The sequence below is a fragment of the Homarus americanus genome, unplaced genomic scaffold, assembly GCF_018991925.1.
Source record: "Homarus americanus isolate GMGI-L3 unplaced genomic scaffold, GMGI_Hamer_2.0 scaffold39075, whole genome shotgun sequence".
NCBI lineage: Eukaryota > Metazoa > Arthropoda > Malacostraca > Decapoda > Nephropidae > Homarus > Homarus americanus.
Genome location: NW_024745219.1, coordinates 395619 through 415901, shown reverse-complemented (window position 1 = coordinate 415901; position 20283 = coordinate 395619). Strand labels below are relative to the sequence as shown.

Below are 20283 nucleotides of genomic sequence, written 5' to 3'. Positions count from 1 at the left end.
GAGTCCCTGAGAACCAGTCGGAGGAAGCTGAAACTAGGAAAACACACAAGTTGCAATTTCAGAATATTTGTGATGACACATAATTTCAGAAACTTGCAAGAGGGGTGTGGTTATCTATGCTAGGCAAGACCTTAGAGCCATCCATGTGAGGGGGGTGCTGGGAGAGGATGTTTTCGAAGAATCAAAGTAGTGTAAAATTAAACTCATTGTTGGATGTCTCTACAGATCCCCAAACTGTAGCATATTAAACCAGAGGAACTTAAGAACCTTAATTGACAATGTAACAGTGCAACACCCTAGCCACCTCCTTGTCATGGGGGACTTTAATTATGGTGACATCGACTGGAGAAATGAATCCACGCCAAAGGACGTAAATAATCCAACCACTCTTTTCATAGAAATGCTGAAAGACAATTTTCTATTCCAACATGCTAAAGATCTGACTCACTACAGAGGGGAGCAAACACCCAAACCGCGGGACCTCATCATAACTAACGAGGAGGGTATGGTGGCCAATTGGGAACACCTCGCCCCAGTTTGCACCAGTCACCATGTAACGTTGTCCTTCAGATTTAACTGTTACTTGGTTCATGACAAAACCAGGTCCAGGTTTATATACAGTACACCCTTGTTATTCGCGAGGGATAGGTTCCAAAGAATGGCACGAATAGGCAAAACAACGAATAGCAACTTATACTACCTTACTGTACTACTGTATACCTATACCAAACAACCGACCAGCTGTGGCAGCACTCATCCCCTCTTTAACTTGTCTAATAATTCAACTTTCTTTGTCAGGGTCATCACTGACTTCTGCCTTTTACATTTCACTCCACTAGCATCACTAGCACTGACACTAGGCAGTCTTTTAAGGGCCATTTCACACAGCAACACTAAAGTTTTGAGAGTACAAGACAAGATGCTGCGTGGGGTAACTCGTTGTGCTGCTGGAAAAAGCTTGCAAGCTAGCCACCATAGCCACCATCTGCTTACCGCGAATCGTTGAAATCGCGAATTGCAAACCCGCAAATGGCAAGGGTTTATTGTATTACAAAGGAAATGACGACGGGATGAGGGAGGAGACGATTAGTATACACTTGCCTGACTTACTAAGGAATAAGAATCTAGATGCTGCACTGAATATCATAGCCAATAAAGTAAACCTTTCGATCGACAAATATATACCAAACCCGGGGGTCGGCAAAGTTAAGAAGAAAACTCAGGATTTCAATTTGTGGGTTAGGACAAATGATGAGCAGGACAGAAAGTTGTATGCCAGGTCTAGGAACCAAGTAAAGTCATAGTGTAGAAAGGCTGAAAAGGAGTTCGAGAGGCAGATTGCTAGTGAGGTCAAGTCAAACCCTAAGGCTTTATACCTCTATGCAAAGTCAAAATTAAAAATGCGTGTAGGCATATCGGACCTGAGGCTTTAAGATGGTAGTTTTGCAGATTCTGACCAGGACAAGGCGGAGGCGTTGAACAATTTTTTTTTCATCGGTATTCACGAGAGGATGCGAACAATCTTCCTGCATTTGAGAAAAGACGGTTTGACACAGAGTTGACCCACATTGTGTTCTCAGACGAGGTTATGAAATATAAACTCTAAAAGCCAAAGGTTCACAAGTCCCGATGAAGATATGGTACACCCCAGAGTGTTAAGAGAACTGTGTAACGACTGGGAGATGGATTATGCGAGTCCTACAGTATATTCAAGAAGGGCGATCGTCACTTCACGATTAATTGTAGACCAGTGAGCCTGACCTGCATAGTGTGCAAAATACTAGAGAGCATCGTAAGAGATGCCATGGTGGAACATCTACGAAACAACCTTGTAAAGGAATGCTACCATGCTTTTATTCCCTGAAGATCTTGCATAACACAATTACTCAAGGTACTATATGTTTGGATTCAAATTCTAAAACAAGGCACACATATCAACAATATATACTTAGATTTTGCCAAGGCTTTCGACAGTGTACCCCATGAAAGGCTGAGAATTAAACTGGAAGGATACAGGATTCAGAGAAGTGTCCTAGCACAGATCGGAGACTTTCTGCATGACCGCAAACAGTGCATGGTGATAAATGGTATGAAATCATCATGTGTACCTGTGACGAGCAGAGTACCACCGGACAGTGTATTGAGCCCGTTGTTGTTTGTTGTTTCATTAATGATATACCAGAAGCTATACACTCCTACATACAAATGTTTGCAGACGATGCCAAGTAGTTTGGAGAAATTAAGAACCAAACAGACTCTGTGAAGAGCTGCAGAAAGATCTCTATGAGCTTCAAGAATGGTCGAGGAAATGGCTGCTATAATTCAATGTCACGAAGTGTAAAAGGATGCATCTGAATCGCACCAATAGTAAGGAGGCATATCACATGTCCCAACAGGACGACTTCATTAATTGAGACTGAATGTGAAAAGGACTTTGGTGTGTATGTCGACAATGAACTTAAGTTCTCGGGCCATTCTGAGAAGAAGGTGAATCGGACAACGAAACTAGTAGGTCTTATAAGAAGGTCATTTAGATTTCTGGATGCTCCGTGGCTCGTCACGATCTTCAAGAGTGTGGTGCTTCCCCGTCACCCCGTCTGCTCCCTGAGGTATGCTAGAGATTGTCAATTGATTGAAAATGTCCAAAGAAGGGCCACAAGACTGGTACCTGCTTCACAGAACCTCAGTTACCCAGAGAAGTTGGAGCGCCTGCATCTACCTACCTGATACTACAGACGGGCGAGGAGCGATCTAATCGAAGTGTATAAACATCTGGGGGGCAGGGCGGGGCATGGCATTACTCGGTTGAATGTACATACCTGGAGCTGGTGGACGTCTGCCCCACAAGGGGTCACAGCTCAAAGTTGAAGAAGCCACAAGTCCAGAAAACTGCAAGGGCAAATTTTTTCGGAGTGAGAATTGTGAACTCTTGGAACAACCTGCCAGAAAGCTTTGTGACCAACACTGGAGGAGGTTCAGATATATTTAGGAGCCAGTGCAGGCCCAGTATCTGCCAACAATACGTATCAGAGACGTGACCGACCGCCCAAGCGGCTAACGAGCCGATCAATTGCAAAGAGGTAAAAAGTAAGGAAATAAGCTCTGACATCCACTAATAGCTTCTTCAACTTGAGGCTGTGACCTCTAGTGGACTGCCATCCAATAACTCCAGAGTAGAAGCCATTTATTTGCTTATAAACTTACAGTACAGGGTACTATATAAATTTGCTCCTTGCTCTTGTATACTGTAGATCTCTCTTGGTAAGGGGGTGTCTTTGACTGTTAGCACCTATTTAGTGCCATAGCATAAAATTAATGACAACTAAGCAGGATTAACATTGCAATTTCTTAGTTTAAATTTTGTTATCCAGCTTCTTTTTTTATAACGTTTATCATTTCACCACTTTTCAGCTTACTAGTTGTTCGAGCAGTTGGTCTGTTCTTTGTACTTTGTTATGAACTTTATTGTACAGTGTTAGTTCAGGAGAAAACTGGACTACCTGGAGGAAACCCTTCCTACATCTGTCCAGGCTAGGCCTCAAACCGAAAACATAGTTGTGAGATATACACATGTTACTCCAGTATCACCAACACCTTGTCTTAATATGACATGTATAAATTATATGTAACACTGATAGTTTAGATGTATGAGTTACACAAAACTACCCCTTTAACTACTGTATAACAGAACTGTAATACTGTATGGGATTAAAGAATATTCCATGGTATCTGCTTACACTCCTGTAAATAAGGAAGCAAACAAGGAAATTGAAAAACAATGCAATAATGGTAAGGAAAGATGTGAAAGTAGAAATCAATTACTGTACTTTGCAGACATTTTCTGGTGGTTTTTCTTTGTCATAGGTCACTTGTGAGTCTTCATAGATTATAAAATAACTACCTAATTCCCCATTAGCCGGAATAATTGGCACAGAGCATTTCTGGGATTGAGAGATTTGTGGGTGAGACAAATTTTCTCATCACCGGAAAAAGTCGCAAACCCCCAGATTTTTTACGGATACTGTGGAAAGTTTTCCTTGTCTAAACTACGCATCTCACACAAGCAGACACAGAGCTGTATTTATTTATGCAAACACCACTGTACACATCAATATATTGTAAATAAAAAAATATAATACTGTATACAGTACACCAGCAGAAGCTGTCGTCTTCAGCTTGTGATGCAGGCACGCCAGATGGTGATATGATAAAGGATGGCCTGCCTTTGTCCTGTACCATCTCCTGTAGCAGGTGTTGTTGTCACTCTTCTCTCCTTCCATGAAGGAGGAATTATACATGCACTGTGTACTGTACATACACCCTCTACACACTAGGATACACTTTCCACTCTGCTATGTGCAGTCTGTACTTATGGTACTTTCACACTTACTGAATGTACAGTACCTTATACGTAACTGTAATCACTTTTTATGTCTTAACACTGCTTTAACAGTATTCTTGTGCTGTTTATTTGATGGTACAGTAATATCCAGTACTGCACAACACAGATTTTAAGCAGAAACAGAAAAACATCAGTGAGCAAGTGAACCAGCTTGTACAATGGCAACAGATAATGAACTAAGAGTGGCCTAATGCAAGAGTTAGGAGATAGGGTGTGAGATACACCAGCCAATCATGGGCATCCCATGCAGTCACATGACAGTAATGGCCAATCCTAGCTCACAAGCACATCAAGCCTACCCATCCACTTGCATTGCATGTACAGTATTCTTGCGTCAGAAACATAATGCAATCTACAAAAATTTCGTTCCCATGCCCAGAAAGGAGAAATTTTTCCCAGAATTTCTCGGAATACCAAAAATAAATTCCAGCTATAGGAGAGTTCCGGAAATCGAAGATTCCTGGAAACAGAGAGATTATTTTCGAAAGAGTAACTGATTTGGTTAACAGTACAGTGACCTCTCGTTTAACGAATGCCTCGGTTAACGAAATTTCGGTTAACGAACTGCCTTCCATAAGGATTTTCAATTCGGTTAATGAACAAAAATTCTGTTAACGAATTTCTTACGAACCAACCTCAACATGTTTTCTCTTGCACTGACCGGGCAACCAGCTTTAGTATCAGTCCGCCAATACATTAATCGGTTCTAGGGCTTAAATTCCTTACTATTTTAGTAAATATCAAGAAGTTTATACTATTCAATAATTTTAAAAGTTTAATATTCAATTTTTTAGTCATTTTAACAATTATTGAACATAATTGAAGGTAAAGTGACTCGTTTAATGTGCGGCATCCAGCCTCTTAACGCAGCAAACAGGCGTTAGTCTCTCTCTGTTTTCACTGGAGGTAACATCTTGCTTGACTCTCTCTTCAACTAAACGCTTTTTTTTCTGTGTTTCCAAGCAAATTATTGGTCATTTTGAAATATATATTTACATATTGACAATATATAATGCAGTGCAGTGTTGATTTAAAGAAAATAATCTTGAATTACACCGAAAGCTAAAATTTTATGGGTGAAATGGCGCCATGGGGTGACTTCTCTTCCACCCCAATGCCTTCTCTTCTTCCTTCTCCTCCACCCCCATTCTAAATCCCATCATCATCATCATCATCCAGGAGCCTTCTACATACACACCTCAAAGTAAGTGAACTTTTCTACCATTTTTGTTGAATTTAGGAAATTTTCAGTGAGCTGGAACCAATTACCCAAAAACCCATTGAAACAATGGTTTCGGTTAATGAACTTTTCGGGATAAAGAAAGTTTTTTATTTTTTTATTTACAATTTCTATGTTGATAAAAATCTAACACTTAATATTTTATTATTAGAAATTTAATTTCAATTGTGGTATATATATATATATATATATATATATATATATATATATATATATATATATATATATATATATATATATATATATATATATATATATATATATATATATATATATATATATATATATATAATATATATATATATATATATATATATATATATATATATATATATATATATATATATATATATATATATATATATATATATATGCACATTTAGAATGCTCTGTTTTCTTATTTTGCACATACATATGAACATCAGCAAATATTTTTTCACTAATATCACTACCACAAATAGATTTATAAGTGTCAAAGACAGATATACAGTACTCTAGCATCGTATAATGTTCAGTGTGAATTCATTACTTTTACCTTCTTCACCACTGATCGGCTCGTTAGCCGCTTGGGTGATCGGTCACGTCTCTGTTACGCACTGTTGGCAAGTTCTGGGCATGCACCGGCTCCTGAATGTACCTGAACCTGCTCCAGTGTTGGTCAAGTCTGGTCTTGAAAGAGCTCACACTCGGTGCCGTCTCAACACTTCCTGGCAAATTGTTCCAAGAGTTCACAACTCTCACTCCAAAAAAGTTTGCCCTCACAGTTTTCTGGACCTGCTGCTTCTTCAATCTTGAACTGTGACCCCTTGTGGGGCGAGCGTCCGCCAGCTCCAAGTAAGGACACTCGACTGAGTAGTGCCCCTTGGGATTCTTATACTCCTCAATTAGGTCGCCCCGTGCTCGTCTGTAGTATAAGCTAGGCAAGTTCAGGCGCTCGAATCTCTCAGGTAAGTTGAGGTGCCGAATTGCAGGCACCAGTCTGGTGGCCCTCCTTTGAACATTTTCAGCCAACTGACAGTCCCTAGCATATCTCGGAGACCAGAAGGGGTGACAGTACTCCAGATGGGGAAGCACTTTTCTCTTGAAAATCGTTACGAGGGACGGACCGTCTAGATATCTGAGCGACCTTCTTATAAGACCAAATAATTTATTTACCTGATTTACCGTCATCTCGCAATGGCCCGAGAACTTCAACTCATTGTCAACATACACACCTAGGTCCATCTCACATTGTCTCAAATAGTGCAGTTTCTTCATCCCGTTGGGACATATGATAAGCCTCCTTACCGTTGGTACGCCCCTGGTACATCCTCTTACACTTCGTGACATTGAATCTCAGCAGCCATTTCTTCAACCATTCTTGGAGCTCACAGAGATCCTTCTGCAGCTCTTCACAGTCCGCATGGTTCTTGATTTCCTGAAATAATTTGGCGTCTCGGCAAACATTTGTATGGAGGAGTGTACAACGTCAGGCATGTCATTTATGAACAAACAAACAAACAGCGGCGGCCCAATACATTGCCCTGTGGTAACCCGCTTGTGGCAGGTACAGATGATGATTTCGTGCCATTAATCACCACACACTGTTTGCTGTCATGTAGAAAGTCTTCTTCCCACTCTAGGACATTTCCCCAAATTCCGTATCCTTCCAGTTAGATTTTCAGTCTTTCGTGGGGTACACTGTTGAAAGCCTTGGCAAAATCTAGGTATATATTGTCGATATTACCACCCCGTTCCAGAATTCATGAATTATATTTGTTTTTTCTCATACTGTACTTGTAATGTATACCTTAATGTGATTTAGTAACCGATTCTTATTCTCTCTCAACAGAGTTCGTGAATATCATTGCCAGAAAGCATTAAGATCCACCGGCCACCACAGCGTAACATCGTGTACATAGGGTTTTGTACTTTTGTAGAATTATTTCACCTGATATATTTTGTTAAGACGTCAAATACCCTAACACATGGAAGGCTAACAATGAGAACTGCACGTGGTGCTGCCAGCATGTGTTATCAGTTCCATTTGTTATATGATGTGCCCACTCTTAGAAATATATGAGGGGTACTGGCAAATTGAGTGTTACCAAAAGATTTTTTGTTTCTGTAGCCCGTATCATTGTGAAATTCCCCATTGGAGAAATGACGAGGATGTATGTGCTACTGTTCTCTGATAACCACGATGGTCCATTGTCAGCCTTCTGTATTGAAAATCAAAAGAATCTTTATCACTAATAGACAAACCTTTACCTCCAAGTGTGAAAGAGGAAAAGTTTTGTTTTTACAGAATACAGGAGGAATGAAAGAATAGAATTGTTGACACATAGATACCAATGAAGAGACCAAATTAAGATGAAAATGGTTGAGTTGTGAGGCAAGAGTTTCCTTACGAACATAAGTATGGCAATAGGTAAGTGCAATTACCATTAATGGGTGGTTGTCGCATCTTTTAAAAAATTCCGACTTCATCCATTTTACTTTGACTTCTACAAAAACTGAAAAGGGAGAGATAATACCTTATGTGCTAATTTGTTAAGCTCTAGTGGAAAATACTGTTGAAGTGCATTATATGATTTATATATAAATATATAATGTATATATATATATCAGAGTCCTTATATAATTTTGATTGCAAAATCATATTGTAGAATTCTAGGGCGTGATCATTGTTTTATTGTTGTTATGTATTTAATAAATTAGACAAATATCAGAGTGATATAAATTTTTATAAAAAAAACAGTTGAAGAAAATTATTCACTTTGCTTTTCTTATAGTGAAATCTAATCCAAGAAAGTAATATTTTGTTGATAAGCAATACAAAATTACAGTAAGACGTTACTATTCCAAGGCTTCCAGAGACGGCGCGGCCTTCTAAGCATCCTTGCCCGTCATCACAACCACGCACAAACTCCATGTTGTTTTCAACTCCTGTCACTTCTATAGAAGCACTGAAATCATCGAATCTTGAAATAATAAAAGGAAATGGGGAAAACTTTGACTTTTAAATCAGTACAACTTAATAAAAAAAAAACGCTACTGTTACTAAATGACTGTTTTGAGTGTCCAACACAAACTACCAGATTTACAATTGAAAACATTTAAGGTTATCAATATGTGCATAATATATTCAGTTATATGTGCTATGTGGATAGCACATAGAAGAGATATCAAAGAACTGGTCAAGTTTTGCCCTTCTCTAAAAACTCTTCAAGGTTCGAAACCCACTCTTTAACTTTGGCATACAAGTCACACAAGTCATCACTAAGGGCCTGTTTGATATGGTGACATAATCTGACGTATGCTTACATTCTGGAATTTCCAATAATTTTATGAAGTCTGCAATTATTTTATCAAAAAGGACAGCTTGATCGACAGATTATGTTAAGTGACAGTTCATTCGTCTCAAAATAAATTACTTCATCTTCACTCACCTCTGGTGTGTAATCTCTCAACAGTTCACTCCCCTACTCAGGGTAAAAATATAGTTATTTTATCTCTTCAAGAATACAGATACCTCGAGATTCACGAAACTCTCTCCCTGAACTATTTTTAACTGAAAAATAATCTTGTAAATAATAATGCTGCTGACGTCAGGAGTGTTCACTAGACTCTGACTCAAGAGAGAAGCCAGGATAGGAATCTCTGGTTGATTGTGTTTGTATGATATCCAGCTGGTACTATGACTCCCTCTCTTTTCCTTCCTTACTTGTTTGTGCCCAGGTTCAGTACCCGACACATAACCCATGCCTAGTTTGGTTTTGGCATTCAGCCATTATTACCTGCCAGTTTTAAGTCCCTCCAGCTATATACATTCAGTGCTCTCATTTCATCACTTGGCATAAAACCCATCCGAGCCTATGTTCATTGATTTGATTACATTCAATGGCAGAACTGTCACTTCCCCAATCGTACTTTCGATATCATAACTTCATTAAAACTAAGTTGTTTGAATCGGTGTTCAATATAGATATAAATAGATATATGCGTTCTCTGTTGCTTCATTAAATAAAAATAATAGTTTCTGTGTTGTTGTTCCCAAAAGGTAATGAGCTACTGTATAGCTGAGACATATGAGCTTCTAAGAAAAACTTGCTATGCAGTTGTGCACCGAGAGTATTTTGCTAGCTGTACATCCCATATTACCTATAGAAAAGATGTCCATGGACTTCTTCAATTTTATATTCGATAAATATGTCATAATTTTCTGGCTCCAGATGAGAAGATGGTATCTACATACGAGTGAAAAGTAGTATGGATATTATATGATCTCATTAATCTTGCATCCAGTGTATAATTAATAAAGAAGGTGTTTATGTCTTTGTGCTGTCAAATGCTTAGCTACAATTGTATTTTTGTCCAGAACACAACACCATGTTAGGTGTGTAGCTTTGTGGCAAGTAGATCTGCACTACGAATGAATTATCGAAAATAAGTGGTATTCTATACCCCAATTAACTTTTCAATTTATACATAGTGTAGTTCCCATCATCTCTAAAGCCAAAAAATTATTGTCTAAAAGTGAATGTCACTGGTTATTTATAGGATGCTTACTTGATGGTTACACCAACATGTTGTATTGATGTTATAGAGCATATTATTATTATTATTATTATTATAGTGAGGGAACATTATACTGTACTAATGAGGTTTTGTTTCTCTTTAATTAGTTCTATAAGTTACTCCTGCCTGGTGCAGGGACATCTATATATGCTGAAATTAAACAATTGGATAAGTTTTAAGATAGATGTGATGATGCTGGTACATGAGCTGGAGAAGAAAAAAGTATTATTGAATAACAACAATGACAGTTCATTCTTTAAATGTGGCTCAAACTCCTGCACCCCATCACACATCAGTAGTTGTACTCAAGGCTACCGCAGGTCAGTTCTTTCATTGGTTTGAACAAGCTTTTAGTTTTATCAAGTCCATTGTGTTCTCAGAGATCATGTCTGTGGTATCTGGGAACCCTATTGTTAGACTATATGTTAGGATAGCCTAACATGCCTGCTGTTAGGTGACATCAGAAATTTGTATGGTCTCAGACTCCAGAATTAGAAGCTATAGAAACTAAGCTATTGATTGACTAAGGTGATGTATGATGTTTGTGTTGTCACCACACCACTGTTACTCTGGGCCTGGTTTTGACAGAAATTAACAGTCCTCAGAATAAAACGTCTTCATATTTTGAAGCTTGCTTATTTTCTAATTATATTTTTTAAATTTAAACCATGAAGTACAGTGCCACAGAACAAGCGACGCTAAAAGAAGGTTATCAAGCTGCTCTTCTGCTTGGTATGCTCTAAATCAGCCTGCTGTTCATGTTAAAATTCTAGACTAAGTGGAAAATTAGTAAAGAATGTTAACATGTTTTGTACATAGGTATTAAAATACCAGTGTTGTGCATATTCATATTTCATGGTAATCAGGTCTAGATTAATAGTTTGGGTGTAACAGATAAGTATTTTTGGTGTGGAAGTAAAGTACTGTTGTGAGTAACCCAGTCAGGAATGCCAATGATTAAAGGGTTGCATCTTCGAGAAAAATTTCAAATTTGATTTAAGTCATTAGTAATGCCCTTTGGTTGTGTAAGTTTATAATTCAATCAATCACTGGGTGTGTGTAATGCCAGTTATCTGCTGTGGAATCATCATATGAGTGTTATTCCTCTGAAATATCCAGACTTTTTTTTTACATCAGGACACAGGGTTGTCTTACAAGATAAGTCACCCTTTATACCAGGATAAACACACACTGTTAGTCATGTTTGAGGACACAGAGAAGCCAAGATTCTAGTATGATTACATTTTCAACAATGATGTTAGATGATGTAAGGAGTTATAATAGTTGTATTTTATAGAGTTTAAGAAGCATTCATATAGTTAAATGTCATATGCAATTAAGAGTGTATCTATAAAGCTAAATATAAGCTAGGGCAGTAAACAGAATAGCCAGTTTTACTTCAAATGCCAGTTTTTAGATATCTTTAAAGTGATTTTCTCTTGGAATGTATAATAATCTTAACTTAGGAATCATCATAACTCTTTTTCTGGACTCAACATTATTTTCTGACCTGAAATATATTTTTGTCATAGCATATTTAGTTATCTAAACTGTCCGAATTGTCTTTAATACGTCACAGTGGGAACCATTCTTCTTACAGTTCAAAATTAATAATCTTCATTATAAGTGTAATAGAAATCTATCTTTAAAAAAAAATCATGGGCATCAAAGTGTCACAATTTTGTAGACTTATTTCTTGATAAGTAACTTTGACTAAAAATAGGAAATTGCTTTTTTAACTGAAAATTGCCTTACGACACTTGATGAAAGATTAACCAGAATAGACAACAAATGATATAGGATTTCTGATACGGTATATGTTTAGTTTCAAACAATAATGATAGTTTCAGAGTTCGATAGACAAAAAATAATATATATATATATATATATATATATATATATATATATATATATATATATATATATATATATATATATATATATATATATATATATATATATATATATATATATATATATATATGTATGTATGTATGTATGTATGTATGTATGTATGTATGTATGTATGTATATGTATGTATGTATGTATGTATGTATATATATATATATATGTATATATATATATATATATATATATATATATATATATATATATATATATATATATATATATATATATATATATATATATATATATATATATATATATATATATATATATATATCCGGGAACTGATAGTCCGGCACCTCCTTTAGTCTGGACAAAATTATGAGAGGGCATTTAACTTCCCTCCCTCCCTCCCAGCCAGGGTGAAGGTAGTTTTAGGCTTAGAGTTTTATCTTATAAAATGTAGATGACTAGGCTTAGCAGAATATAAATTGCATTGCTTGAATCCTTGTAAGATAGTGAATAAGTTGAGTTTAAACATCACAAGAGATAGAAATGTTAGTCTAGTGTAGTACATTTGTGTACAAGTTTTTTAACTCATATTTTCGTGAAGATATATGTAAATTTCTTCATTTATTTTTACTCATTTACAAGCACGCACCATCCTAAATATATATTGTGAAAAAGGTAAAAGAAATAATTGTCCAAAGGGTAAACCTGTAAACAGTTAATTACTAAAAATTTTGTCTAGTGCAAACTATATGATGTTTATACTCAAATTAATCACTATCTTAGAAGAATTACAGCAATGTAAATTACTGTGTATACTGCCAAGTCAATTCAGTGACATTTTATAAGAGAAAAAATAAAACTACTGTTTTTATGACTACACACTTTGTTATCTCCTCTCCCTGACAGCTGTCAACACATCAACTCCCCCCCATTCCTCACAGCCAGTGTGAAGGCAGTTTAGGCTTAAAGTTTTTATCTTATGAAATGTCGCAGACTAGACTTAGCATAATATAAATTACATTGCTGGAATCCTTGTAATATAGTGATTAGTTTGAGTATAAACATCACATAGTTTAATTTAAGTTTCTAGCAGTCTATGGTGCTTTAGAGAGACAGGAGGTGTATAATTAGTGGGTCAGAGGTGTATTGTTGGTCCGGCAAAACGGATAATTTGGCCAGGCTTTGGATACAGGGGTGCCGGAAAATCGGTGTATATATATATATATATATATATATATATATATATATATATATATATATATATATATATATATATATATATATATATATATATATATATATATATATATATATATATATATATATATATATATATATATATATATATATATATATATATATATATATATATATATATATATATATATATATATATATATATATATATACAGTTTCAAAGATAAATGTAACTATACAAATGTAGTTAAACCCCATGTGTAGCATGCTATTAAAAGCAACATCACCAGCAATAGAGCTCTGCTTGAACAAGATGATGTGAGCATAAGATGGTTGTCCTGCAAGAACAAGTTAGGGTATATTATGAAGGCAAAGTTAGGGTATGAGTTCTGAGTCCTTTACAGTAACTGTAATCTGCGTCTTGTAATCAACGCCATGTAATTTCCGTCATGTAATCTGCCTGTTGTATCTGATGGATCCATCTAAGAGTAACCAAGATGGTGAAGTCATTGTGGTGTAGTCAGGGTAATGGATAGGTGAGTGTGTCCATTTCTAGGGCCAGGTTAGTACTAGCAGAGGATTGAAACCTTTGCTGCGTGAGCCACTACCACGGGCATCACCAGTTGCCACACATCCTCTCTGGTTCCATACCTCCACTACTGCATTCTTTAACCCTATGTCTCTCTTTAAAGATTTAATTTTATAAACTACGCTGTCTTAACATACTGTATTCGTTTTGCCATTTTAACCTTGTAAGCTGAAGAGTCCATATCAAGCTGGTGTCAAGTGAGCTATTCTTAGAGGTGCAGTATTTTATTCGAGGATAATGTTCTTATTTTAGAATCCTTATTGTTTTTATTCTAAAATCATAGGCAATATTACTGTAATAAGTATTGCTAACTTGAAATTTACAGGTTCAAATAGATCACAAACAAAGATAAAGTAAAGTAAAGAACAGAGGCTTTTTTTTTCATAAAATCCTACACGAGAAATTTCTTATAATACCTGTGAACAAGAATGTTGTGTTAGCAATATATTCCAATATTTTACTGTTAGTACACAACTGTTTTTATTTCGATTATATTTCTTTGAGTTGAACAATAAAATAGATAAAAGGACTTGTGGTATTATATGCTGTTTTGTGCTAAATATTCAAAATTTCAAAGAAATCAACAAGTTACCATCTTACCAGTAATATCTTGTGGGATATGTTTAATTTCTTAGCCCATAGTGGTGTTGCCCACCCTTCCTTGTGCCACCAGACTTGACCCTCTCTGCTACCTCTACTATCCTACTCTAATTATTGGGAAGTAGTCATTTGATGCCTATGTATTATTAATAGGCAGCTAATGGCAGCAGCAGCAGCAGCTAGTTGGTAGCCACCAAGGAGCCTAACTAGGCTTGTTGGCTTCCTTGGGAGTATTCCACATGGCTTCATTATCCTGATGCTTGCATAGAAGACTCCCAATGTATTGCTAAACATATGTACTGTACTATGAAGCAGTGTACTACATAGCCACAATATACTGTATTATATATCATAAATGTACAGCATATGTAATTTTTGTATTCGACTACACTCGGAGTATACAGACAGGTATGGACATACCTCACGTAAACAAGGAGCCATCCGAAAAGTATTATTTGCACATCGCAAATTAGCTGATTTAGTGTTACTGTGTACAGAGCTCTACATTCCGTGTTAATCATAGTTTTGACTAGAACAGTGTTGAAGAGCTTAATGAAGGTCAGCCACACTTAAAGCAGAGATTAAAGAGACCCCAAGTCAACATTAGATACTAAGATATTTTATATCCATCACTTAATAATGACCACTATGTGTCAATTAACATTCTTTAGGTCACAAATTTATTTTGTGACCTCATTTGAGTAAATGAGCTCTGCCATAGTAGCTGTAGTATTGTAGTTGCTATTAGCCTCGTGTTCTGTATCTTGTGAGTTTCGGCATCATTATATCTCCAACAGGAACAATATCTCAGATAATTTCTTGCACTAAATAATATTAGACTCTTAGAGATTTTTGGTAGCCATAGACATGATTTGTGTTTCTTTTCTTTTTTCTAATGGGAAATAAATGAGTTTTAATAATACCTGTATATTCACTGTTAGCGGTAAATAGTATGACAAAATTAGTATATATCAATGCATATATGAATTACTTTCATGTTGGAATAATTTCAAATGAATCACAGTGTCTGAAACAAATCTGAAAACAGTTTACAAATATAACTTAGTGCTTAATTTTATAGTACAGTACTGTATACAACTTAACATCATCTGTGCTTGCACTGTAGTACATTAATGCAATGTTCTACTGTATATGCAGCATATTATTACAACACTTAACAATTATTGTGCATTAGCATACATACAAACCACTTGAATTATATTTACCAAACTGTTATGGGAAATAAGGTGTTTACCAATGCAGTACCTGTCGCACCACAAGCGTGCCATGTTAATCCTCCTGCCAAACTTGCACGCCCACACCTGATATGATGATGCCGACGACTCTTTCATTGTAGCATGAATTAATGGCTAGATTTTCTTGAGCTGATATAATTCAAATTTTCAGGTGATTGACAATTTAATTATATTTTATAACTTGTGGATATATACTGTAACATTGTACATTATATAATATTTTTGAGAAGTAGACCTTAAATATTGTAAGTATTTCGTAATATTGGGAGAATTTTACACATTCTTTACTCTCTTGATATAACTCAAAACTCAACTATAAAAATAACTTCTAAGCTCAGTGGATCTAGCCAAAAATTTTCCCTGGTTTGACTGGTAGTATACAGTTGGAGGGGGGGAAGCTCCCCTTACAGTTCCATTCCCTCTTACTCCTCTTGCGGCCACCCACAACACCCTCGACCAAGGTGATACTCATCACCCTTCCCTTAATAACACAATTAATTAGATCATTATACGGTACTGTATACCCAGAAGCAGCAGAGGTAATGTGTACTTGACCTCTATAATGCAACCAGCTGCATCTACTGTATTGTCATCACCTTTACAGCTTTAAATGCTGTATGAAGTATTTTAAACTTATAGCCAAAGAATAGGACATTAATATAGCTCATCTTACCAGGTCAGCACTGGCCCCATGAAACAGGTCAATGCAGATCATTCAGATAGCAAAATGTGGGTTAGTGTGGGCCAAATTGTCAGAAAAACAGACCCATATGGGACACCTTCCCATGAAATTGTGACAGTATGGGCTATGATGCTAGTGTAGGCCACCTGGTTAGTGAGATAGGTTGCTATGGAACACTTGTCCAGTGAGACGAGCTGGTGTGTATCACATAAACAGATGCACCAGTGTGAGCCATCTGTCTGTTAAGACAGTCAATTGTGAAGCATTTGGTAAAAAAAAAAAAGTTGGCCAACTTGCTTGAGGTAAATATCAGCCATTGAGCTAGTGTGGTGGGCTAGTGTGAACCACCTGGCCAGTGAGGTAGGTTGGGGTAGGTCAACTCCCCCTTTGAGAAGTTAATCATGTACACATTGTATCATATTAAACTGTTGCAAATCTTTTTCTTCTGCAGATAGATCGGTGCCAATATATTTGTGCAAAAAGTGTCAAAAGATATTTTCAAGGTCTACATTATTAAAGAATCTGTCATATATCACAATCTGCTAATAAGAAAAAATCCTTTCTATGAAAGGAACATTGTACCTATATTTCACCTGAACATCATAATGAATATCATATCATTTAATACTTACCCCAAATATGCTACACAGGAACATCTGTGCAATGGCCGTACTGCACTATAATATCAATATATCACTGTAATACGACCTTACCACATTGTACCATGCAGCTGAAAATAAAAGATCTAGGGAACAGAATGTTTTGATTTATTCCCACAGATTTTATTACCTGAGTTGACATAAGTAGTATATATTATCATATATGGTTTGGAGGAAAATACTCTGAATTCATAACCTCCTTCAGATAGACAAACACTTTCTTAATCAAACAAACACATACAGGTATATCATTTGTTACTGCTCGTCTAATGACACAAAAATAGGAAAATGTTCCTTCAACTGTACAAATGTCACGTATGTCCCAGTCTGGATCACAGTACGAAATTATACAGACATGGAAACCTTACCTCTAGAAAGACTTAACATCCTAAGGAAAGTTGCAACACAGAGCGACTAATATGATTACGGAACATTATCATCTCGATTATTCAAGTAGACTGAGGGGCTCAGGGCTAAAACTTCTCTAAACAAGGTACAATGGGGCAAATCTTGATGAAACATTTAAAATCCTGTAAGGGACTGAAAAATGTGAACTTGGGCCTTTTCTTTGTGATGTCACGCACCACCGACACAAAGAAACATACTGTAGCTACAAGCTCTCCAAGTTATCATGCAGGAAATACAGTACTACTTTATACCCAGCATGGTAGACCTATGGAAAGGTCTACCAGCCCAAACTGTCGAATCAAGAACAGTACCGGGCTTCAAAATAGCCCTTGAAAAAAATATCAATAACAATGGAGGGATCCTACACAGACCACTGGCCTTCTTCCCTCGGGTTGACCACCTCTAGTGACTGGCCATTAGGTGGGTAAATAAGGCAGGTACACACAATCAAAAAAGTATTTGTGCACATTTCGCACGAAACAATCTGACACCACCGACAATGGATATTGCAAAATGCTTGTGACATTTCCTATTTTATCTCTAATAAGTACATGAAAAAAAAATATTAATCTTGTAAACAATGTGTAGCGTGGTTCATGCGTGTAGTTACGTGGTAACCTCGATCGAGGTAAGTTTACAACAACTTAGCTCTCGGGGATTAACCAGACAATGTACCCTGTCTAATGCTACCTGGTAACAACTCGGTGCCTCTCTAAAGGCTGAGCTTGTGAAGGTTTGACTGAAGGAAGCGACTGCGAGGCTGAAGGAGGAAGATGTAAGACTGGGAGTCTGTGAAAAATGCTGACTTTGCGTCGCGGTAAAAAGCCTTTGAGTTTGACTTGACCTCATTAGGAATCTGCCTCTGGAACATTTTTTAGCCCTTCTACACTCTGACTTTGCTTTGTTCCTGGATCTGGCATACACCCTCCTGTCCTGCTCATCATTTGTCCTTACCTCTGTCTCGAAATCTTGAGTTTTCTTGTTAACTTTGCCGTCCGCCAGATGGTTCATGTGTAGCGGTCTCCTTGTATTCTTGGAAGTACTAAGTTTGATCTTAGGTATATATTTATCGATCGAATGGTTTACTTTACTGGCTATGGTATTCAGTGTAGCATCAGCGTTCTTATTCCTTAGTAGGTCAGGCCAGTGTATACTCCCCATCTCGTCCCTCATCCCATCGTAATTTCCTTTGTAATATTTGAACCTGGACCTGGTTTTGTCATGAACCAAGTCACAGTTAAATCTGAAGGACAGCGTTACGTGGTGACTGGTGCCAACTGGGGTTAGGTGTTCCAAATTGGCCACCATACCCTCCTCGTTAGTTATGATGAGGTCCAGCGGTTTGCTTGCTTGCTTCCCTCTGTAGTGAGTCGGATCTTTAACATATTGGAATAGAAGACTGTCACTCAGAGTTTTTACGAAAAGAGTTTGGCGTGGATTCATTTCTCCAGTCGATGTTGCCATAAATAAATTCCCCCATGACAAGGAGATGGCTAGGGTTCTGCACCATTACATTGTCAATTAAGGTTCTTAAGTTTCTCTGGTTTAATACACTACAGTTTGGGGATCTGAAGATCCATTCAATAATGAGTAAGTCTCTCCCGTTCAGTTTAATTTTACACCACTTTGATTCTTCGAAAACACCCTCTCCCAGCACCCTCACCTGGCTGGCTCTAAGGTCTTCCCTAGCATAGATAACCACACCCCTCTTGCAAATTTCTTGGGAAGGATTCGTAAATAAGTTATATCCAACTATATTGAACTTACATTCCTCTGGTTCGATTCTCCTGTTTTTGTACAACAGTTCTACAGCACCTACTATCTCCTTCTCCTATTACCCACTCCTCTTTCATTACTTCTAGGAATCGTTGTAGGGCTATTCTTCGTAGGGCAAAGGAAGGAATACAAGCTCCACCCCTTAAGATCTCACTAGTGAGTGAAGATAAGAAATGGGAAGTTATTCAGCATGCAAAAAACTAAGCAATGAACGTTACATTTCGGGGTATATTCATAAACCCAGATCGCACGGTAATCTAGAGGGAAGAGTACAAAAACTCCTGGAGTCCTTAAAGCAGAATAGGTAGGAGTCGATGACTCCCAAGATATGCTATTGCTCGGGACTGTCAGTTGATTGAAAATGTCCAAAGGAGGGCCACCAGACTTGTGCCTGCATTGCGGCATCTCAGCTACCCTGAGAGATTAGAGTGTGGGGAACAGGTTGTTTGGTTCACACTCAGGATGGGATGGAGAAAGGAAACTCACAATGTGCTCTCTGTATACATGCTGTATTGGATGTACAATGCAGCTTGGTGCTGGGAAGGCAGCATGGTTACAAGCGTGATGTAGAGAGAGCTGGTTGGTGAGGGTGCTCAGAGGAGGACAGCTTGTGGGTCGCCATGCTCGCCGGCGGGAGGGAGGGCCGCCAGGCAGCGGCGGAGGAGGTGGTGTAGCTTGCTGCGGCTGTAGCTAGAAGAAGAGCGGTCACCACGAGGTTAGGTCTTTTATAGCGGAGGTAGGCGTGGGTAGATAGTTGACCCCTGCTCCGTGGGCGGCGCTGGTCGACCTAGACCACGAGGCATACACTGGGGAATTCGCGGGATCGGCTACTCAGCGACAAACATCGTTTGTAGGGGAGAAATCCACTACAATACTCCCTCCTTCCCTCCAGGCGGTGTAGGAGACTTGTTGTCTGCAGGGTTGCATGGCACATGTGAGGCAGAACGGCGGTGCATGCCACATGTGAGCCATAACGGCGATGGCGTGGATGAGCCAGCCGCTAGTGGAGGCAACTGTCTAGACACACAAGATCTGTGGGAGAAGAGAGGGTTG

General features: G+C 37.6%; 1 protein-coding gene across 1 annotated transcript in view; it reads left to right on the top strand.

Moving 5' to 3' along the window:
* Window positions 1-12135, top strand: part of LOC121878595 (neo-calmodulin-like) — a gene marked incomplete at its 5' end in the record, with an annotated part of 28389 nt that extends 16254 nt beyond the window's left edge. The window contains one exon of the mRNA XM_042384932.1: window positions 7474-12135. Within this exon, the coding sequence (XP_042240866.1) occupies window positions 7474-7505 (32 nt within the window). The remainder of the gene's footprint in view (window positions 1-7473) is intronic.
* Between the last annotated feature and the right edge of the window lie 8148 nt (window positions 12136-20283).